We start from the raw sequence: 21,668 nt of genomic DNA on the forward strand, positions 1-21,668 counted from the left end.
CTGTTTAAGCGCTTGCCTCTTCCCCTGGGAGCAAGGCAGCCTGGAGGTTTTCCCCATGCCCTACCGTGATTAGACAGCAGGGGGCACTGCAGTCGTGTTCATCCTGGTCCAAGGGAGCCACAAGTTCAGCCAGGAAGGGGACCAGCCAGGAAAGGAGCTGTGTGGCAGGCAGCCCATAGTCCTCTTTGGTCTTGCAACTTTAGTACTCAGAGCTCGTTCTACCCGGACTAGTCTCCTACACCATATTTCATCATATTGGATGCCTTCCACGCAGTCCCGCATCCGGGCGGAAAAGAAAGGAAGGGCATTAGCTTTCCGCTCTTCAGGGCAGCCCTGTACTGGGTTGTTAATAGTCGTGGGTGCTTCAGGGTCAGCTTGACAGTCTAGAAACCACACAAGGCATCCCATCCCCCTCCCCCCCACACACACCCCGCAACCACTGCGAGGCGTGTGTGTGTCTTACCTTTTGGGGGTCTTGTGTGTGGAGGATCATTTCTTTTTGAACCCCAGTGCATGGCGGGGACATTTCTCCCACCCACCCATCTTTCTATTGGACACTGTCGACCATGAGGTAGACTCAGAGTCCAACACCTCTCCTTCCTCACAAGGCCTCCCCAGCTCTCCCCTGCGCCCTTCCTCCTCATTTTACAGGCTCGTGTCCCGGGCATGCATGCGTGAGTGATGGAGGGCGTATTTGTGGCAAACCTGTCTTCTTTTTTCTTCGGGTCCAAAGAAGTCTCTCCAGCTGACCAAACTCGTGCCTGGCAGCGTTTGGCACAGAAACACCGGGTTGGAGATCCAGCAGGCCAGCAGATGAGCGAGGGAGAGAGCGAGCGAGGGACCACCTTCTCCTGTCTGCTTTCTCCTCCCGGGGGGCTTACTGCAGCTGCCCCCTTAGGGCCATCTTCCAGCAATCGTCCTCATCCTTGGGTGCGGCGGGGGCCAGGGGGGGAGGCTGGAGGGGACGGGGGCGGGTGGAGACTTTGAAAATCACGGTGAAAGCTAAAGAGGAGGAAGAAGGCGGGAGTCCAATGGGAGGGAGGGTGAAGCCCAGGGAGGGTGGGTGGAGCCGGCAGTCGGTGGGGGGGGGAGTGGGAGGAGCGTTTGGGGGAGGAGCTGGGTGGGGAAAGGGGCGTGGCAAGCCCGGGATGGAGGCTGGGCTACGCAGGCGCAGGGGGCCGGATCCAGCACCCCACGCGGGAGCTTCTGGAGTCCCCAGCCACCTCCTCTCACTTCACTGGAGAAGGGGCTGGGACTGGGGCTGGGAGGGAGCTAGTAAACAGTGAATGTGCGGCAGGCAGGCAGGCGGGAGGGCCGGCAGGCTAGGCGGCCCGGGAGTCAGTCCTAGGGACCCCGGAGCCGTGCGCCTGGAAGGCAGGCAGTGAGGGGAGGCGGGTCCCCCTGTCCCTCCCACCCGCCCCTCTTTTCTCTCTCTTCCTCAGCTGGTCCCCCCAGACCCCCACCCCACCCCGTTCTGCAGCCCCCCGGCTCGGCCGGGACCCTGCTGCTGTTCCCCTGTCCGGCACTCTTTCCACCTCCTCGGAGTCTCACTCCTCACCTAGGGCGCCCCAAACTGCCATGGGTTAGGGTGGGGACCGGCGGCGAGCAGTGCGCGACAGGACCCAGCCCTGAGCATCCACCGGGGCGGAGGGGAGGGGTGGACACGGAGCCCGGTGGACGCCGCTCGCTCGCTCGCTCGCACGATCGCTCGCGCTCTCACTCCGGGGCGCCCCGGGGCATGGGGTGCGCGCTGTGAACCCCGCACCCGGCTGGGAACCCGCGCCGCCGCCGCCGCCGCGTTTGGAGGAGGCGGAGGAGAGGAGTGGAGGACGGGAAGGATCCCGAGGGAAGGAGAAGCAGCACGGGAGGGCGCGGAAGCGAGGGAAAAGTGAAGCTGGGAGGGGAAGGCGGCGGAAGGTGGGGGTTGATGCTTCTGTGTTTTGTTGCCGTGGTGGCTGCCCTGGCGCTGGGCGCCCAGCCGGAGGGAAGGCGGTGGAGAGATGATTGCAGAGTTGCTGAGCAGCGCTCTGGGGCTCGCCTTGTATCTCAACACCCTGAGCGCGGATTTCTGCTACGACGACAGGTAAGAGGGAGAGACCCAGTGGTGACGATGATGATGATGATGATGATGATGATGATGATGATGATGTCCGGCGAGGGGGGACTCCTTGTTGGCTTGGGAGCTTCCCGCTTTGAGACGCCAAGTGAGATCTTGGAGGAGGCACCGCTTCCACACCTGGAGATCTGGGTGGAAAGGAAACGTGAACACCTAAGGCTCATGCCCGGGGACCTGAGCGCACTGGGCGGGCCGGCTAGAGGGAGTTTCCGCTCAAGAGTTAGCTGCAGGCTCTCTCTTGCTTCTCGCCTGCTGGCAGACGCTTAAGTTTCTTAGCGGAAATCCCAGCAATTTGGAAAACTGTGTAATGAACGTATTTTTTTTTTTAAGTCCTAGGTATTCCTTGGTGTCACAAAGCACATTAAACGATTTTAAATCTGGCCTGGAAGGAAGCCTCCACCCTGCTCACCCCTAGTAGATCTTCCTTGTGTCATTTCCTTTTATTGACAGGACACTTTTATTTCCAGGAGTTGAAACTCACTTTTGACAGTTGCCAAAATGAGAGGGGGGTGGGGATGTGGCGGGGAGAGAGGAGAGAAAGAGAGAGATGGTAGCTCACTTCAACTTTCCCTTTTGTTATGCTCTCCCTTGGGCAGTGTACGGTACCGGACTTTGAGCCCAGATAATCCTGATTGTTATCTCCTGCTTCCCCAAGCCTCCCCTCACCAATCGATGGGGTAGCACTTGATAACCGCTTTGGTGTTCCTTTCTGCTTGGGAGTTTTGCATCAGACCTCAGTGCTTCTCGTGCTAATTGGGGAAGTAGACGCCCCTAGAGACTGAGGTTGTCTTCTACGTTTGGGTTAGTTTGGGTGGCTTAATGAGACCCAAATTGTGTTGTCAAAGAAGCTGCATTGATTCTTGGAAAATGTCAGAGTTGTGCTGGTGTGTCTCTACCTAATTTTTAAACTTTGTTAATGTTTAGAAACTGATGAAAAGCTCCAATAGCCATTAGGGAAAATTCCAATTTGTGCCTTTCCGGTGACTTAATCTGATTACAATTAAAACAGATGCATAATTAAAATATATTAGGGAGAACAGCACGCCTGGCTAAACTTATTAACCGTCCTGGAGTGTTTCATGCTCCATTGAAATTAAACCATCCAAAAAGTGAGCACAGATTTACTTTGACAGCTTTTCAGCACCCTCTCTGGACTATGGAAAGTGAATGGATCCCCAGGGCAGGGGTGAGGCAGTGAGTGAACTTAGGCGAAGTGGTTTATAGTGAGCAGAGGGAAAGGCAGACTCTTCTTCTGGTGCTAATTAGCCATAGTCTGTATTCTCTGGTGTGCCCCTCTCCTGCTAAAAGCATGTTCATGGATGCATGCTTTAAATCAGCAAATCTTTCTTCAGACCCACATGTTTGTTATGAAGTTCCTTGGTAATAGGTGCCAGAATATCCTACAAACCCTTGATAATACTTTTTGTTTTTTGTAGTGTCTGCCAGAGGCTAGTTGATAGGAAGACACTGGGTTGTCAGAAAGTTTTCTCTCAACTTTGAAACCATCTACTGATTGTCAGCTTACTGTTATACTACACACTGTAGGAAATACTCTTTGAGTATAAGGCTATACCAAGCAGAGTTGCTTCTCTTCCTCCTGTTTTATGTGGTGATGCACCTGCTACTTCCAGGATGTTGATGAATAAAAGCCCTTGTTTCCTCAGATGACTGACTTTTTACAAAATCCAGCTCAGGAAAGAGTTTGGGTGATTGCTATCTCTTTTGGGGACAGTTTGAATCATAAGCATTGAAACCAAGCACTTGGAGTTTATAGAGAATAGAAACACTGTAATACTCTCACTGCTGTAGAACACCAACATATGTATTTGCAGACTATTTGAAATTGTCCTGTTCTTGAAGGAGCTATGCCAAAGAAGGCCTAAACTAACTGAAAAGGGCATGTGCATTTTTCTCCAGGGCTGATGCTTAATTCTGTGATCATGAGTCTGAAATTTGGAATGTTGTCACTTTGAGAGAACGTTGAAGAATGATGATAAATTAGCTGTGCTTTGAACGTTGGCAGTTATTATAAACTCTTCCCATGCTGGAGGTCAAACTGAGTGTTAAAATTCCTGACTGTTATTTCTACCTACATAGATGATTTTAGTGTGATGCTTTGCCCATAGCAAATAGTTGCTTCCATGCTTAGTGTGATCTATAGACCTTATACTACTAAGATGTTGACCGCCTAAAATATGAGTCATGCTTTGCTACAATTAGAAAGCGTATTTTGTTTGGATTTTGTAGCAGAACTGCATATGCAAATGCATACTCTTATAAAAATGAAGTTTGCTGCTCTAAAGATTTGGCATTTTTTAAGAATCTTTAGAGCAGCAAACTTCATTTTTATGTATCCTAGGATTTAGGGAATGCATATTAATGTAGGCTGAAGGTATTTATTGTATGCACAGCATGTTAAAATGATTCATTGCTGAGGTGCACTGCAAACTGGCTTTTCAAATCTATTTTCTACCTAACTACTGTAACTCAGTGGTGTGTGAAAGAGGAAGCGAGCTGGAAACTGTAGGATGATGATAATGTGTTTATTTCCACTACTCTATTTCAGACTGCAAAGATTCACATTTAAAACGTTGCTTATATTACATCTGTGGATACTGCCACCCGCCAGGAACTTTCCTGAAATACAACTGTGTAAGGAGAGGCCAGTGTTGGAAGTATACAGTGCATGGTACTGAAGGAGAGAGAGATGGTTTTAATGCCCAACTTGTCTAACTAAATCAAGACTGCATTTTTTTAGCCTGTGGCATACTTCAGTAGGGCTTTATATTGCTTTAGCTTAAGCATTATTGCTGTGGTACTTCTCAAAGTTATCATTGCTTTTAAATATAGTGATCAAGTTTACTTTATAAACGATATGTATAATTACGTTCAATGTCTGATGTAGCTTGGGTTGAAATTAAGTGGTAACGTGAAACTTTCTTAAAGCAAAATCAATTTCCCTATGGTAAAACTTAATATTTTACAAGTGTTTCTGTGCTAGAGTTAAGAATATGCCTACATGTGTTGGAACAAACAGTACAAGTGTAGAATTGGCAGTATCTGATGAGAGAGTATATATGATATCATCCTTATCCTCCCCTTCCTTGCCTTCACTATAGTTTAATAACTGTATGGATTCTTAAGTTGTGGCTACAATAAAATTGGAATTACAAATATGCAATCCTTGCCAAATTTTAAGTTGAAACTTAAAATCGTGCCTGACTTCTTGAGTGATCCTGGCATTTTGTGGAGGAATTTGGTGTTTAGGTCATTGGAAGATACTTACTGACAGGCCTCTGTGTCTTTTATGCATTTATTGAAGATGTTTGCACATCATGTCTCTTCATTCTTCAATGATATTGTTAGAAGGTTCTCACAGAAAACACTTTGAGAGAAGATCTTAAGTGTGAAACAGATGTAAGCTATGTACAGTTTGGGGGTCTGATTTCATTTTGCACATATCATGTAATGGATGATGTTCCCTTTTGACTTAGTGATATGTAAATGAGAATGTTTTCACTCTCCTGTGAGTAAAATAATTGGTGAAATTGGTAAAATAGTTGGTAAAATTCCATTTGAGTTTTTGATATTGGATCATATTTCTGTAGCTCCTTCTGAGTATTTTTGTCTCTGGTATCTATTTTGTATTTGTTAAACTCAGCTCAAATTATAGGTGTTGACCTATATATATATGATTTCTTAACTTTTTTCTCAAATGTCTAATAGATTTGCCTTGAATCCATCTGGAATTGTTATCTTAAAATTCCAATCTGTTTAACCACTGAAGGTGGTTCTTGAGATTCAGCAAGTGCATGTATAGAAAAATTACTGTTTTTCTTTTTTTTTTAAGTGTGATTTGTAGCTCTATATCAAAAGTCACTTTATCAGCTCATTATCAGGAAAAGTCAAAGTGGACAAGTCTTGTTTTGCCTTCATTTTCTTACCTAGTTTGTAATATGCCAAATAACACGCAGAGATAACTTATAGTATATGAACTTTTTAGTTTTTTTAAAAATTGGAATATAGGAGTTGCACAAAAGAGAGAGAGAGTCATTGTGACATTGCAATACAGACATACAATGTACCACAGTCATGCCTCCATTTCTCTCCTTCCTCCTTCTCTCCATACTTTTCAACATTGTCCTACTTTTGTTCTTGGCATCTAAAGGTCTTATGAGCTTTTTATATGGCATTTTTTCTAGCTATGTTTTGGTTATTTAAACAAGTCAATTTGGAAATGGTCTGTTTTGTTCTTTTGGACAAGTGTGTCTTATTGGTGAGTTATAATTACAATTGGGTACAGTCAGTATGCAGTAAAGCTTTGCTCTACTTCCATTGAGTCCATCACATGGCATTTATCACAGCAAATGACCCAAATACAGGCACTGAACGGACATGTACAAATGCCAAAGGGAAAATTGCTTGCCAACCATCTGTCTCTTAGTTGTGTTCAGACACACACATGCATGCATGTGCACACACAGTTATTAATTTATATTGGTTACTGTGTGGGCTGTTATCTTGTTATCTGCACTTACTTTTTCAGAGCTAATGTGCCCCAGTGGTAGCAGTGAATTCTTTGCTGCTATGATTCTGAAATAGCTACAACCTTTTGGCTTCCAACCTGAGTGAGGCGCAGAGTTGGTATTCCTAATCTCTTTGTTACTACAGCTAGGCACATTAAAAGCACTTGTTCCAAATGCCTGGGAGACTGCAGCTGTTTATCGAAGGCTAAGGATACATTATCTCTGTCACAGGAATTTTCATAATATGAGGCAAAGACAGAGTTTAGCCATCAGGCGTTCTGGAAAATCTTTGGCTGACAAATCTGCATCTTTCTAATCTTACTATTCCTTACCCTAAGTGCTTTAAGCTATTTTACCATTCATCTTTTAAACTTTTTGATTCATTCTTGGTAGTTAGGTATTGAATCAGCTTTTCATACTTTTTGTTTTATTGTATTTTATGTTGCCAGTACTGCGGCTTGAAGTCAGGGCCTGGGTGCTGTCCCTGAGCTTTTTTGCTCAAGATTAGTAGTGCTCTTTGACTTGAGCCACAGCTCCACTTCTGTCTCTCTGCTGGTTAACTGGAGGCAAGAGTCTCACAGATTTATTTTAGCAGGTTACCTTTGAACTAGGATCATCAGCTCTCAGCCTCTTGAGCAGGTAGGATTACAGGTTTGAACCTGAAGTCATTATTTTAATGACTTCACATAAAGCAACATGTATAGTGGACTTGAAGGAAAGGATGGGTGGGTCATTGAATATAAAAATCTCTATAAATAGCTGTCCCCTTTAGGAGCTTAGTTTAAAAAATTTGTAGTGCCACATCAGCAGATCTGCTTACTTTCTACGTTTTTGTAGAGTGAAAAGACACAGGTGTGATTAGGTACAATGCTAGATGGTTACTTTGAATATTTGATTTGTATGTGCTTTTGAGGAATACACTATATCATTCAATAATTTACTAATTATGGATGCTACTAAGCAGGAGGATCTCCTTATCTGTGGGGTACATAAATGTGTCTACAGTAGCTGCTCACTCTTATTATATGCCACCAAACATTGCCTGTCCTGTATATATCAAGGACTATGAAGGTCAATGAAAATAAGAATAAGTTGACCATTGGTAAATACCATTCTGCATAAATTTACTTCCTCTTTTGTTAGCTTACAACTTCACAATCAGGTTTGTTTTCCTTGATATCCATATTTAAATATTTTTACTGTAATTTTGTTGGCTTCTCACTCAGAACACTGTGTTATGCTTAGGATACATAGTGTTTGGCCTGGACTTACTTTTGGTCTGGTATAAGTTAACTAGATTTGTTTCAACTGGCCATAGGGATTAATAAGGATTAAAAACTTTTCCTCAGATATTTTTGGCTGTAATTTGTAAGAAATCAATTCCATTAAAATGAAGCACTACGGAATTTCTACCCGCACCTTCTTCCTCTTTTCTCAAAACTCTCTGACAGTGTAGCTTTTTAGTCACATCTGTCAGATTCATTCTAGCTTCTAGAACGAAAGATATAATTGTTCTTTTGGGTCTCCTAGAAACTTTTTAGGTTACTTTTTGGGGTGTTTACAGCTATGACTTTTTTGTTCTTTACAGTTAAGTGAGATCTTACAAAGTAAACCTAGCTATGTAGGAAAATTTTGGAGAGGCCCCAATGCTAAAGTGATTTTTTAAAGTTCACTATAAAAGTTGTGATGATTTTAGAGAACTTTTTTTCTTAAAAAATATTTTATAAGTGCAGTAAATTTGAAAAAGTAGAGATTACCTGAAGATTCTGATTTATTCAAAATATCTTAAAAAATTAATATAGAAAAGGGACAAAAGTTAAAAATGATAACTCTGGCTTTTGTTCCTATTTTATTATGGAATTAAGTGGGATTACATATATATTTGCTTCTTTGAAGGCTTTGTATATGCCACATTTCTTTTTTTTATTGTGAAAATACTGTACAGAGGGGTTACAATTACATGGGACAGATAATGAGTATATTTCTTATCAAGGATTGTTGCCTCCTCCTTTGTTTCCCCTTCCCATACCCCCCCCCCCGCCCCCTCTACTCAATCCTCCCACCACCACCAAAGTTGTAAAGTTGCAATGGGTCCACCAGTATCCCTATTTAAACGATTTGTTTTTTCCTTCCCCTCCACAAATTATACCAACATCAAATACAGTGAAAGCAGGGGTTATACTGTGGCGGGGAGGGACATACAAAGCAACAAAGAAATCATCTTATAAATGTGTTAGAAACAATTGCATGAAAGCAAAAGAAACATTTGAATATCTTATCTTGGGGTTCATTTTCCTAACATCAACTTATCTGACCTTTTCTGCTTGTTATTGTAAATAACTGGTTATTGTAAATAAGGGAAACCATGGGACCTATGTTTCTTTGGGCCTGAATGCCACATTTCTTGAGGACAGAACTACGTATCCATGCAGAAGTACCTTAGTGTTTGGCCGAGGCCACTCTAACTGATATTTTCTATTTGATATTTTCTATTATGATAATTTCACATAGGCTTTTGTTTCTTGAATTCTTTACTGGGGCATTTGGTGATATCACAGAGAGACAGGGAGTGAGGCATGGGGTACAGAATGTAATTACATTCAAGACTAAATGACATGAGATGTCAAATGAAACACATGCCATGGCCCTTAGAATAGCAACTCTGCACTAGCTGTTGTGGGCAAATAAAATGGTGCTTTCAGATCTCTTTGTTTTGAATGATTAATTGTCATTTCCATGGAATTTATTATAATAGATTAATAGTCATTCGTCAGAGACATTGGGTTTTAAAATGAGGTCATTATGGGTGTATGAGGTATATTTAATTAGGAAACAATGTGTAAAAATAATGTTTGAGAAAGGATTGTAATTTGGATTGGAAAATTTTACAAAGTCTGGTCATGCAAGCAATTTTTGTCCTAATTGTGATTCCAGAGATTGTTAATTGCTTTAGCAGTAATAAGTTTGACTCTTCTAACCTAGAACTCCTCACTCTCACGGACTTTCCTGTCTGGGCTGGCTTTGAATCGTGATCCTCAGATCTCAGCCTCCTGAGTAGCTAGGATTACAGGCGTGAGCCAACTCGCCTGGCTTATTTAGGAGTATTTTAACTTCAAAGGATGTATTATTTGCTGACGTGTGGTCACTAGGGCCCAATATGGCTCTTGACATTTTGAATAGTGTTAAATGATGGGACTGAAGCATTTCAAATAACCATATTTCAACATTGTTTAAACATGCAGTGGTAAGAATGGCCATCCATGGCACCCTGCATGCTTGGAATTCTTTGGTATTAATTTTATATGCAGTTCAAAAGTTTATTTCTTACAAAACAACTGGGTTTATTTTCTAAAGATAAATAAGTCTAGTAAAATTTTTACAGCTGTCTTAATTTTTTTTTTCTCTTTTTCAGTTGTTTCAATGAGGAAGCTGGAAGATGCAAGCTATTGCCTGTTTTTGTTTATCAGTTAGGTTATATGTTTGTGTTCAGGACATGGTAATAAAGCATAGTTATTTAGCTTCTGTTATTAACCCATAGTCAAAGAGTAGTGATCAGAGAAACAGACAGTTGAAAATACTTTGAAGAAGGAAGAATCTTGCCTTTGTTGGTTTTCAAGTTGTTTCACAATGAAAGCATATCTACCTTGCTTTCTTTCCTGTTGCTAGTGCTTCTTGGATTAAATATGCAAGCTGGAGTTAAGCTCTTTAATACAGTTCCTCCAAAGGAACTCAAGGACTTAGTGGCTGTCAGTATTTGTAGAAGTAAGATCTAAGATCCCTGCAAATCGTATTCTCTCCAAGGTGTTATGTTTGCTGGCCATGGAATATATAGTCATGGGCTTGGTTGCTTCTCCGTGTTTGAGGACCATTGGGAGAAATGGGTTTTCACATAGTCTGACAGCTTCTGCAAACCATATTGATTCCTTTGGGACATTTTTTTAAAATTGTTTTGCATACAGCCTTTTGGCTACTTCTGCTTCCTATCACCAGGCTTTAACGCATGTACACACTAAGCTCAGTTGCCTTTCCTTTTCATTATTTATTTTATTTAACTTTTGTCAGTGTGGGCCTTGAACTCACGGCTTGGGCACTGTCCCTGAGCCTCTTTGTGCTCATGGCTAGCACTCTACCATTTGAGCCACAGTGTCATTTTCCAATTTTTGAGTGGTTAATTGGAGATATGAATCTCATGGGGACTTTTCTGCCTGGGCTGGCTTCAATCTCCAGTCCTCAGATCTCAGCCTCCAGAGTAGCTAGGATTACAGGCATGATCCACCAGTGCCCTGCTGCCTTTCCTTTGAGAAGATACCTCAAGGCAGAAGACATGGGTCCATATATTTCCTTTTCCAAGTGTATTTCCTTCAGAATAGGTTGCTTATCTCCTCCTCCAAATAATTAAGGTTCGTACTGTTCTCCGACAATGGAAAAAACCTCATTTTGACAAAGCAAGCTTTTAATGACAAATTTTCCCACTACAAATTTGAAGAAGAAAACTTCTCAGGTGATGAAGAAGTTTAATCAGGCAAGAAGACATTTTTATTTGCAGAAATAGGCCCTTTTGACGGAGGCAATTATTTATAGCTGATGTGAAAAACTGTTGTACCTGAATTCATTTGGTAAACTGCATTTAAAGTAGGAAGGTTAGCCTTGTTATTTCTACTGCAAGGGAGAAAAATGGTATTCTCTTTTATTCCTGAACTTACATTAAGAAAACAAGGCTTAACGGTTTAACCCACTCTTTGAAGTATGTGCACTGATTCAACCAAAGAAAATGAATTTGAGATTTTAATGAAAATTTATTAAAGTCAGCAGTGTGTTAAATATCTTTGCTCAGACCTGTAATTCTAGCTGCTCAGAAGGCCGAGATCTGAGGATCGCAGTCAGAAGCCTGTCTCAGCAGAAAAGTCCATGAGACTCCAATTAATCTACAATTAACCACAAAAAAAATGCACAAAAAATGCTGGAAGTGAAACAGTGGCTCAAATGACAGAGTGCCAGCCTTGAGTGAAAAATCTAAGGGACAATCCTAGGTCCTATGTGTAAGCCCCACTACTGAGGCACACACATGCAAACATGTGTGCAAGTACACATACATGTACATACACACACAAAACTGAAGATGCTGCTGTGCTATACTCACCAGCTGTATACTATGCCATGAGAATCTAACCTTCTATTTTAAATCCCCTTAAAAATGATCTATTTCTAGGCAATAGTGACTCATGTCTATGATCCCAGGTATTTAGAGTGGGACCATGTAAGTTCAAGGATAGCACCTCCCCCCTATTTTTTTTAATGATGGGATTTTTTTTGTTTTGTTCCAAATTGAGCATAAGTTGAAATTTCAGTATTATGAAATGCCTTCTGTGTCAGTATAAATAATGTGAGCTATTTTTATTAAAGTTTTAGTGGCTACTTTTTTTTTTTTTTTGGTTGGTCGTGGGGCTTGAACTCTGGGTTTGGGCACTGTCCCTGTGCTCTTCAGCTCAAGGCTAGCGCTCTACCACTTGAGCCACAGTGTCACTTCCAGTTTTCCAAGTGGTTCATTGGAGATCAGAATCTCACAGATTTTCCTGCCTGGGCTGGCTTTGAACTGCGATCCTCAGATCTCAGCCTCCTGAGTAGCTAGGATTACAGGTGTGAGCCACCAGTGCCTGGCGTTAGTGGCTACTTTTAAGGGTACTCATGGTTGTCATTTTGAGGATAGCTGAGACAAGCAAGGAGATTTTACTCTTGGTCCTTTCTTGCAGCTCATTCCTCTCAGCCTTTGACATTCACTCATTTATATATTCCTTCATTTTGAATAAGGTCTTTCTGAGAAGTTCAAACTGATCCCAAATGTGAGATCTTGCTACATCAACTTCCTGAGTGCTGGGATTACACGTGTGTCACCACACACACCTTGCTAATTGACTCACTCAGAACTTCATGCTTGCTGAACAGGTAGTTTATAGTCTGATCCATGACTCCAACCCTTTGTGTTCTGGTTATTTTTGACATAGGGTCTTGGTTTTTGCCAAGGCCAGCCCAGACTGTAGCCTGTCTATTTATTCTTCTCACTGTATATGGGATGACAAGTTGTGCACACTCAGCTATTGGTGGAGACTGAGTCTTGAAAACTTTATGCTCTAGCTGTCCTCAAACATTGATCCTCTCAATCTCCATCTCCAGAGTAGCTAGCATTACAAGTGGGAGCCATTGGTGAGTGGCAGGCAGTTGACATTTTTTTTTTTTCTGGTCTGGGCCTTGAACTCTGGGCCTGGGTGCTGTCCCTAAGTTCGTTTTGCTCAAGGCTAGTGCTCAACCACTTGAGCTACAGCACCACTTCCGGCTTTTTTATGTGATTAATTGGAGATAAGAGTATCTTGGACTTTCCTGCCCCCTCTGGCTTCCAGTTGTTAGATCTCAGTCTCCTGAGTAGCTAGGATTACAGATTTGAGCCACAGGTGCTTGGCAAGGCACTTGACTTAAAAAAAAAAAAAGTCTTTTGAGGCCAGCTAAAAACCCTTAATTTCTTAGAATTAGATGGAGAAGCAATTGCCTCTCCTAAGGAGACCTTGAGATGGGCCCTTGCTGGCTCTCTTATTTGTGTGTTTGTATCTGTTCTAGGCCAGTGCTTTCCAAAGGTAGTATACACAGAAATCACTTGGAGCTATTAAAGTGCATGCTGTGCCTGAAAAGGGCCTGAGATACTTCATTTCGGTAGTGTCCAAGTGCAGCAGATACTGAAAGCTCATGAACCACATTTTGGGTGATAGGCTTGTTTTCCTTTGGGTACAAATGAGCTCAGTGTGTTTTACAGAGATTTGGAAGGGCTGCCTGAATTCCTGGGTCAAAGTAGTCTGAGGGCAGGTGTCTTTATTCTGTGTATAAATGTTACCGACTTGTTTAATCTCTCTCTGTTTCATTTATTTTACTTGTCTGCCTAGACATCATTCATATGGAAAGACTTGGAAAAATTATATCGAGTGAAGTAGGTTATGCCCAGAGAGACAGAGGTTGCATGATTTCCCTCGTATGTGGTAACTAGAATTAGTCTATAAACCTATAAGTAAACATGTTAGATGGCATGCAAGTGTTTACACATGTATTAACTGAAGTATGGTAGACTCTATGGAGAACTCAAATAGGGTAATTCCTTTCAAAGGCAAAGTCAAAGCCCAACAAAATGAGCATCAGGAAACAGGTGTTTGCAAGAGGGGGTATGGGGCCAATAGGAGACGTAGACCAATTAAAAGAAGGGGGTAGGGTATGTAGTCAATAATTCAATGTGTGTGTGTATGTGTGTGTGTGTAATAATACACACGCACACACAATTAAGAGGGAAGAGGTGGGCCAGGAGGTATGGGTGAGAATGTTGGAAGGGTTGTAAGACTGATCAAAATACATGGTATTCATGAACTGGTTTGTTATGTAGTACTTCCTTTGTGCAATTTCTTAAAGATAACTGATTAAACTAAAAGGCATCATTCATGAGTTAGATTTTGAAAAGGTAGATTGATAGAGAGCCTGTTAATTCTAGGGAAAGCTCTCTACTGATGTATCTGTCACCATCACATGCAAGAATGTCATCTTCTTTGTAAAATAATGATGGATTCAGATATGAACTGTAATTTTGACAAAATAGTATGCAATTGCCTTGGTGTACTATGAAATTTCTGCTTTGGTTGCTGCCCAGTGAAGCCGGTGACTCCAGACAAAGTGTCTGGGGAAGAAAGAATTTTATTGGTTACAAGCTGGCAAGTTGTAAGATAGAAACTTTGACCCTTAAAAAAAGAAAAGAAAAATCTTGCTGAGCAATGGCGAGCAGAAGACTGTGTAGGGATTTTGGAGAGGTGAGTGTTTAGCCTGGGACAGGTGGGTGGGGCATGTTGGCCATCAGTTTCCCAATGGCCTGCTTTTTCAGATATATGTACACGCTGCAGCTATCTAAATATCAGCAGATGTTTGGATTCTGTAACTAAAGAAAAAAAATCACTGATTAGAAAGTTTCTTTTTTCCTTTTCTTGCAGGGGTAGTCAAGCTTGCAGGTGATATACAATATAGGGTATGAGGAACATAGTAGCAGAGAACAGTTTTAACCCTTAAGGCAGCTATAATCAGAGGTATCATCTAGATATGATACATTGCTCAGTTGTAGGACTTCCAGAATAAGTGGGGACTTTTTTTTTTTTTTGTCACCTAAAAGCGAGGGAAGCTGGAGGGTGTAACTGAGATTTCCCCTCAAGAGGGCCTGGTGCCGAGCTGGTCTCTATAGAGGCAGTAACACTCTTGAACAATTGCCTTTCATTACATGAAACTCGACAGACTTTAGGTAGGCAGAAAGAAATACAAGAGTTGAGACAGCTGAGTGTGAAAACTAACAGAAAGGGTTCAATGAACTCTGATAAACATTTTGGAATTCATTTTTATGCTGAATTTTAATCTTGAAGAAATGATGTTGACTCCTCACTACTTTACATACACTGATATCCCCGCAAGTGCATATATAAGCTTTGTCATTAAGTTGTATGTGACAAATAGTTAATTATAAGTATACATGAAAGCTGTACCTAGATGTCTTTCATAATCTTGTCCACAAATGTTAAAATGGCACGGTACATAGGAATATATTTTAGCTTCTTATATAAATGATTCCAGTCCATGATGTGTTATCTTAGACAATAAAACATCACAATGAAAATAAAGGCTGGGGCTGGGAAGGTGGCTCAGTGGTAGAGTGCTTGCCTTGCATGCATGAGGTCTTGGGTTCAATTCGTCAGCACCACATAAGCCGAAAAAGCCAGAAGTAGGGTGGTGGCTCAAATGTTAGAGTGCTAGCTTTGAACTGAATAGCTGAGTGACCGCCCAGGCCCAGAGTTCAGGCCCCATGACCGGGGGGGGGGGGGGGGGGGGGGGAATAAAAAGAAAAAGAAAAGAAAAGAAAGGCTTATCAGGAAAAAAATAATGTTGACTTGAAGTTACTCCAAATTTTCAGAATATCATTATATACAAAGCCAGGCTGGATAGGAAAGTCCATGAGATTCTTATCTCTAATCAACCACCAGAAAACTGGAAGTGGCGCTGTGACTCAAGTGATATAGCGCTAGTCGTGAGCTGAAGGGCTGAGGGACAGCACTCAGGCCCAGAGTTCAAGCCCCACCACTGACAAAAAACAAACAAACACAAAACCAAACCTTTGTTTGAAACTTTTCTGGAAAGCTAATTATCTTTTTCATTAACTTGTACTGTCTTTAGTACCTATAACTCACATTCATTTATTTATAAGTCATTCTGTGTTTAAGGATATTGATGTCTCTCCTGCTTAAATCCACATATTTCTTTAACATTTTGCTTGGAATTTCCTATACAAAGTATGTGCATTGCCATCACACACTGATACTGCTTATTTCTTCTCCTTTACCACTTGCTCCCCAGTAAAAGACATCCCCCCTGTACACACAGTGCAGATAACTAAGTATGTTATGCAGATAACTAAGATGAGATTGAGGAGTCATATGCCTAAATTAGCTACTTTGGAATCACTGAAATCATACTGTGAGTCAAAACATTGGTTGTACCAATCATAGGGTACGACATTACCACCAGTGCCAACCATATCAACCAGAGATATTTTATCTAGGTCACAACTTCATTCATTTCTGAGGTGTTTCTTTACTCTTAGTTGGAGTATTTATGGTTCCTGTTGATACGTAAATTCTAGCAGTAAGTGGAGAGCTTCTACAATGAGATCACTTTTGGCACCTGCCTGCATAACAGACTACTTTACTGATCTGCATTTCTGTTCCTTAGAACACAGTTAGAAGATTCAGTGAAAATTTACCAAGTGTTTTAACAAACCTGTTTCTACTGGATTTTAAAAGCCAGTCATATTGTCTTTAAGTTGTTCAAGCTACACAAGTGGATTTTGCAAAAAGACTTCTCAGCTCTCTGGGATTAATTTAAACTGCTACAAGAAACCAATAATTCAAGACCTTATTAAACATCCTAGGGTTGTTTTTTGGAATTAAACAAAGGAGTAGCAATTTTTATTTCTCCAGGGTTTGGGATTGGATGGAAGGTGTGGTGATTTATTATGGGGGAAGAGATTTTACCTATGAACTCAGGTAAAACTAAGAGGACTTTGAGGACTTTGCCTTTTCTTGCCTATGATATTTTGCTTTCCTTTTACAATATAGAGGAGGGATGGTTCTAGGAAATTTGGGTAAACTTTTTCTTTGTGGGAGAAAAAGAAGCAGCTGGGCACCAGTGGCTCACGCCTGTAATACTAGCTACTCAGAGGCTAAGATTTGAGGCTCCCTGTTCAAAGGCAGCCCAGGCTGGAAAGTCTGTGGGACTCATCTCCAATTAATCACCAGAAAACTGGAAGTGGCACTGTGGCTTAAGCAGGAGAGTGCTCCCCTTGAGCTGTAGAAGTCAGGGACAGCTCCCAGGCCCAGAGTTCAAGCCCTACAACCAACAACAACATAGAAGGAAGAAAGGAAGGAAGGAAGGAAGGAAGGAAGGAAGGAAGGAAGGAAGGAAGGAAGGAAGGAAGGAAGGAAGGAAGGAAGGAAGGAAGGAGAAAGAAAGAAAGAAAGAGAAAGAAAGAAAGAAAGAAAGAAAGGAAGGAAGGAAGGAAGGAAGGAAGGAAGGAAGGAGAAAGAAAGAGAAAGAAAGAAAGAAAGAAGGAAAGAAAGAAGGAAGGAAGGAAGGAAGCACTGGAATGGAGGATTTGATCAATATCTTTGTAAATTGGAACCAGAGAAGCAAAATAAGCTTGAGGTAAAATCAAGACATATTATTACAATGGAAATTCTCGGACTTCAGCTGTTTGAGGAACTCCCACTTGGGTGTTTTTGTTTTTGTTTTTTAAGGACTCTATGATAATGTTTTCAGTGCAGGCTAGATGGTTTGTGTGTTATAAACTTATATAAAATATATATAAGCTTACTTTCATATATTTTTAAGAAGGCCAAGAAGGCTATCATAGTAAATACCTATTTGAGTAATAATTAGTTAATTCTGTGAGTGAAAGAGGTGTATTTTTCAAGTTGAAGTCCAAGACAGTAAGTTTAATGGTAAATCAGACACTTTATTTATATGTTACATATGGATTTCTAAATATCACAGGTGATATTTAGAAACTAAGATTATTTTTAGTATTAAGCATAATCTTAAATTTAGATTTTTATATTTTCTTTTCTTGGTATGAGAACTAGTTGAAAATTAAGGTAAAATATTTTCTATGACTCATGATTTGATAAAAATATTTATGTAAGCTACTTTCTGAATAAAAATGTAAATTATAAGTTGGCTCAAATGTAGTTTTTAAGTATCTTTAGAAGACTATATAAAAGAGTAAATGTTTTGCATGCAGCTTACCTAAGACTTATGAAGAAAATCTTCTGTGTATGTCTGTAAGTTAGTCACATATTCTAAAAGAGTTACCTGGAAGACTGGAATTGATAGAAATAAATAACACTGCAGCTGTAGTTCAACTGAAAGCTGGAATGGTAGTTAGTAACTCTTGGAATCGTTGGAAACTATTTAAAATGTAAATTCTATGTAAACTAGAGTTGGTTTTTATCCTTCTTAGAGGATATTTATCCTAGAATATTCTATCGGTTATAGCTAATTCATTGGCACTTCTCAAAGCAAATTTCTCTGTCCTTGGAAAAAGGAGACAACTAAAAATCAAGGAAGCAACAAAATTGATAAGCAGGTAATTATCTTTATATACATGTCAACCAGAAGACATAATGACATTTGATCATGACTTTGTAGATTGTTTTATTCAAGAGTCTGAAATGGCTGGTGTTACTAGCAGTTATGGGAAAGTAAGGGGCTGTTTACCACTTTAGGTAGTCTGATTTTTGCAAATCGTAGTGTAAAAATATGATAAATCTATTCAAAGTTTGAAAGAGACATTTGATTTGGATTTATTTTAAATTCAGGAAATCAGCTCCAATAGGCATTGGCCTTTGATTTAGAAATGTTAAGTCATTCTTATCTAGAAATGTTCTGTCTCTCAAGAAAGCAGCAGTGTGGATGCTTTTTGCTCATGTTACCCTTTGTTCCTGGAGCAGGCTTTTCAAGATGCTTAGCTGTGTCAGCAACCATGACCTGGGGTACTGACCCACACATGGTGTAGTTCATAATCCTAAGGAGTAAGGAGTCTGGTCAGAGACAAGGAAATTGACAGTTACTCTAAAATAAATATATACTTACGGTTCTAAGTGAAAGCATAAGAGCAGTTCTTGACCCAGCCTGGAGGCACTTTTGAGAAGGTTATGCTTGAATTGGTTCTTGATAAATACATCAAAATTAGCTTAACAAGCATAAGAATGAAGGAGAAACATTTGGGAGGGGAAAAAAAGTAAGGAAAGGAAGTGAATGACTTGGTATCTCAAGAATAGGGCAGAAAAACTAGAGGGGAAAGGGTGACGGAATAAACGAATTGCAAGTTAGTGAGAACCAGATCACCAAAAGTGTCTCTTGTGTTCTATGGCAAGATTTGGATTGTCTTCAGTAGGGAGAAATCCAAAGCAGAGAGACCAGAAAAAGGCTATTCTAGGATTACACTGGCTACGTGGTTTTTACATAGATCATATAGTGTTCTGTTAGAGGATTTGTTTTCCTAGTAGTGATGAAGGTTAAACTAAGGTAGGAACAGAAGAAGAAAGAAATTTGGATATGTTACAGATGGAAAGACAAAGAAAAGGTGACTTTGGTGATAATTAACTGAGTATTGAAGGTCAAGGAGAGAGTGAGACAATGATTAGCTTTATGTCTTGAGGAAGCAGTCCCCTCCCCCAGAAAAAAAAATAGATGAAAAGAAAATCACAGGGAGATGAGTTTTGAAGGGAGATAGAAGTACCCATCTTCTTTCCTTGATGAGTAAGAGGAGAGCTGAGATGTCCGAACACCTCTGCTCCCAGTACTAATAGCAGGTTGTGGGTGCTTTGGAGTTTGGCAGATCTATATTGCTACTTGGAACTGTGGCTAAAATTTTGTCATTGTATTTGAATTTTTGCTAGCATACTATTTTGATAATAATGAGTCTTGGTTACAAGTGACTGTTAGTACATTTGGGCTGCTGTACCAAAACCATAAACCATTTGGCTTAGAATAGCAGATTCTTATTGCTCACATTTCTGGAGTCTGTCCACGCAAGATCAAGGCACTGACAAGCTAAGTGTCTGGATTCTAGATGGCAGTCTTCTCACTGTTTTCTCATGTAACACAGTCTCAAGGCAGTTCTCTGAGGCATCAGGATCTTGCTGTGTAGTTCAGGCTGGCCTCAAAGTTGTAATTCTTCTGCTTCTACCTCCCGAGTGCTGGCTTCACATTTATTCCTGGCCACTCTCTGAGCCTCCTTATAAGGGCACTAATCACATACATGAGGGCTCTGCCTCATGATTAAATCAATTCCCAAAGGTCTTCCAACGATCACCTTGCACATTAGACTTTGACATTAATTTTAGGGAAAATGAATATTCAGTTTATAGCAATGACAATATTGGAGGTTCATCCAGTTTGGGGAGTTTCTTGCTTGTCTGACTAAAGGATTTCTAAATAGTCCAAATGTGTTTTCTCTCTCTCCTCTTTCTCCTCTTTTTCTTTCTTTTTTTTCTCTCTCTCCTTCTCTTTCCCTTTGTCTCTTTGTCTCTGTCTCTCTCAGTCTCTCTCTGTCTCTATCTCTCTCTGTCTCTGTCTCTCTGTCTCTCTCTCCATCTCTCTCTCTGTGTCTCTCTCTTTTTCTCTCCTCTGAGGCATGGTTTAGTTATATAGTCCAGAAAGGCCTTGAACTTGCAATGTTTTTGTCCCTATCTACCAAGTGCTGAGATTAGAAGTGTCAACCATCACATTCAGCTGAACTTCTTTTTCTTTTTCCTTCAGTGCTGGGGATTGAACTCAGCACCTTCTGTGTACTAAGCAAGTACACTCCTAGCCCTCATTTTCCACTTGTGATCTGGTTGCAATAGCCATCCTGCCAGTGACAAGCTAGAGTTTGACACCTGGTTCTCCCAGCAATGCTCCAAGGAGGACTTCCTTGTGTTAATGTAAGTCATCATCCATGAAACATAACATTTGGCAAGGAAGGGTGAAGGTCCTCTGTCTGAGCTGAGGTCTTGTGCCTGAAGTTTTGTAGGAGTGGAACTCCAGTTCAGGCAGATTGGCCTATGTAACATGACATTGAATGTGGTCAACTTATATTCAGTAGGGAAACAGGGGCTCTGTTAGAATGAATAAGTATTTTTGAAGAGGGGAGGAGACAACAGAGGTTCCAGAAATCAGTGCAGTCCACTTGCTCCATTGCTTCATTACATTGATAGTTTTAGTAGGATTTTTGAATGCCAACTGAACACAAATATGAAAATCATAGAATTCATGAAGTCATACTTAGCAGTGAGGGAGTCTTCACATGTAATAGAATGTTAGATATGTATGGGGCAGAAAGCTTGGGACCAAATACACCCTGAAACCCATATATCCTCCGTCTCTCTCTCTCTCTCTCTCTCTCTCTCTCTCTCTCTAATTTGCTTACTTGCTCATTTGCTCGCTCACTCAGAATCCAGTAGTTGAAGCCTAAAATATTTACTATCTAGCCCTAAGCAGGAAAAGTTTGCCAGCTCCTGATCTAAATGAAGAAACGAAATTTTAAAAGTCTGGCAGAGTTACTGATCCCTGAAAACACATCTGGACACTCAGGCGCTTCCTGACTGTAGTGGAGAAACACAGGTCTATGACAAAATTGTTAGGAGTTAACACTGAGGATCAGAATTAGGAGATTTCCCTCACCATTTAGAGGTTTTCTGTACACTGTGGCAAAGGTGCTGCCCAAGAGATGGGGATGATAGTAAGTAAGGATGATAGCATGCTACTATGGTCACTACAGGTTTTGTGTCAATGAATCCTTTGATCTGCGTGTGTTTGTGAACAGTGGTTTTCATTCAACAATAAATCCCAGTGCTTCAGTCCGGAGCTGGTCTGTGGTCCTGGCAATTGTGCGTGGCCTGCAGGAAATGCCTGCTGATTCCTCC

General features: G+C 41.1%; 1 protein-coding gene across 1 annotated transcript in view; it reads left to right on the top strand.

The window, feature by feature from the left end:
- Positions 1–1,458: 1,458 nt before the first annotated feature.
- Tmtc2 (transmembrane O-mannosyltransferase targeting cadherins 2) overlaps positions 1,459–21,668 on the top strand; it is a 352,627-nt gene continuing 332,417 nt past the window's right edge. Inside the window, exon 1 of the mRNA XM_069989321.1 lies at positions 1,459–2,083. Within this exon, the coding sequence (XP_069845422.1) occupies positions 2,001–2,083 (83 nt within the window). The 5' untranslated portion in view covers positions 1,459–2,000. The remainder of the gene's footprint in view (positions 2,084–21,668) is intronic.

The sequence above is a fragment of the Dipodomys merriami genome, unplaced genomic scaffold, assembly GCF_024711535.1.
Source record: "Dipodomys merriami isolate MVZ:Mamm:240054 unplaced genomic scaffold, mDipMer1.0.p SCAF_10, whole genome shotgun sequence".
NCBI classification, from domain to species: Eukaryota; Metazoa; Chordata; class Mammalia; order Rodentia; family Heteromyidae; genus Dipodomys; species Dipodomys merriami.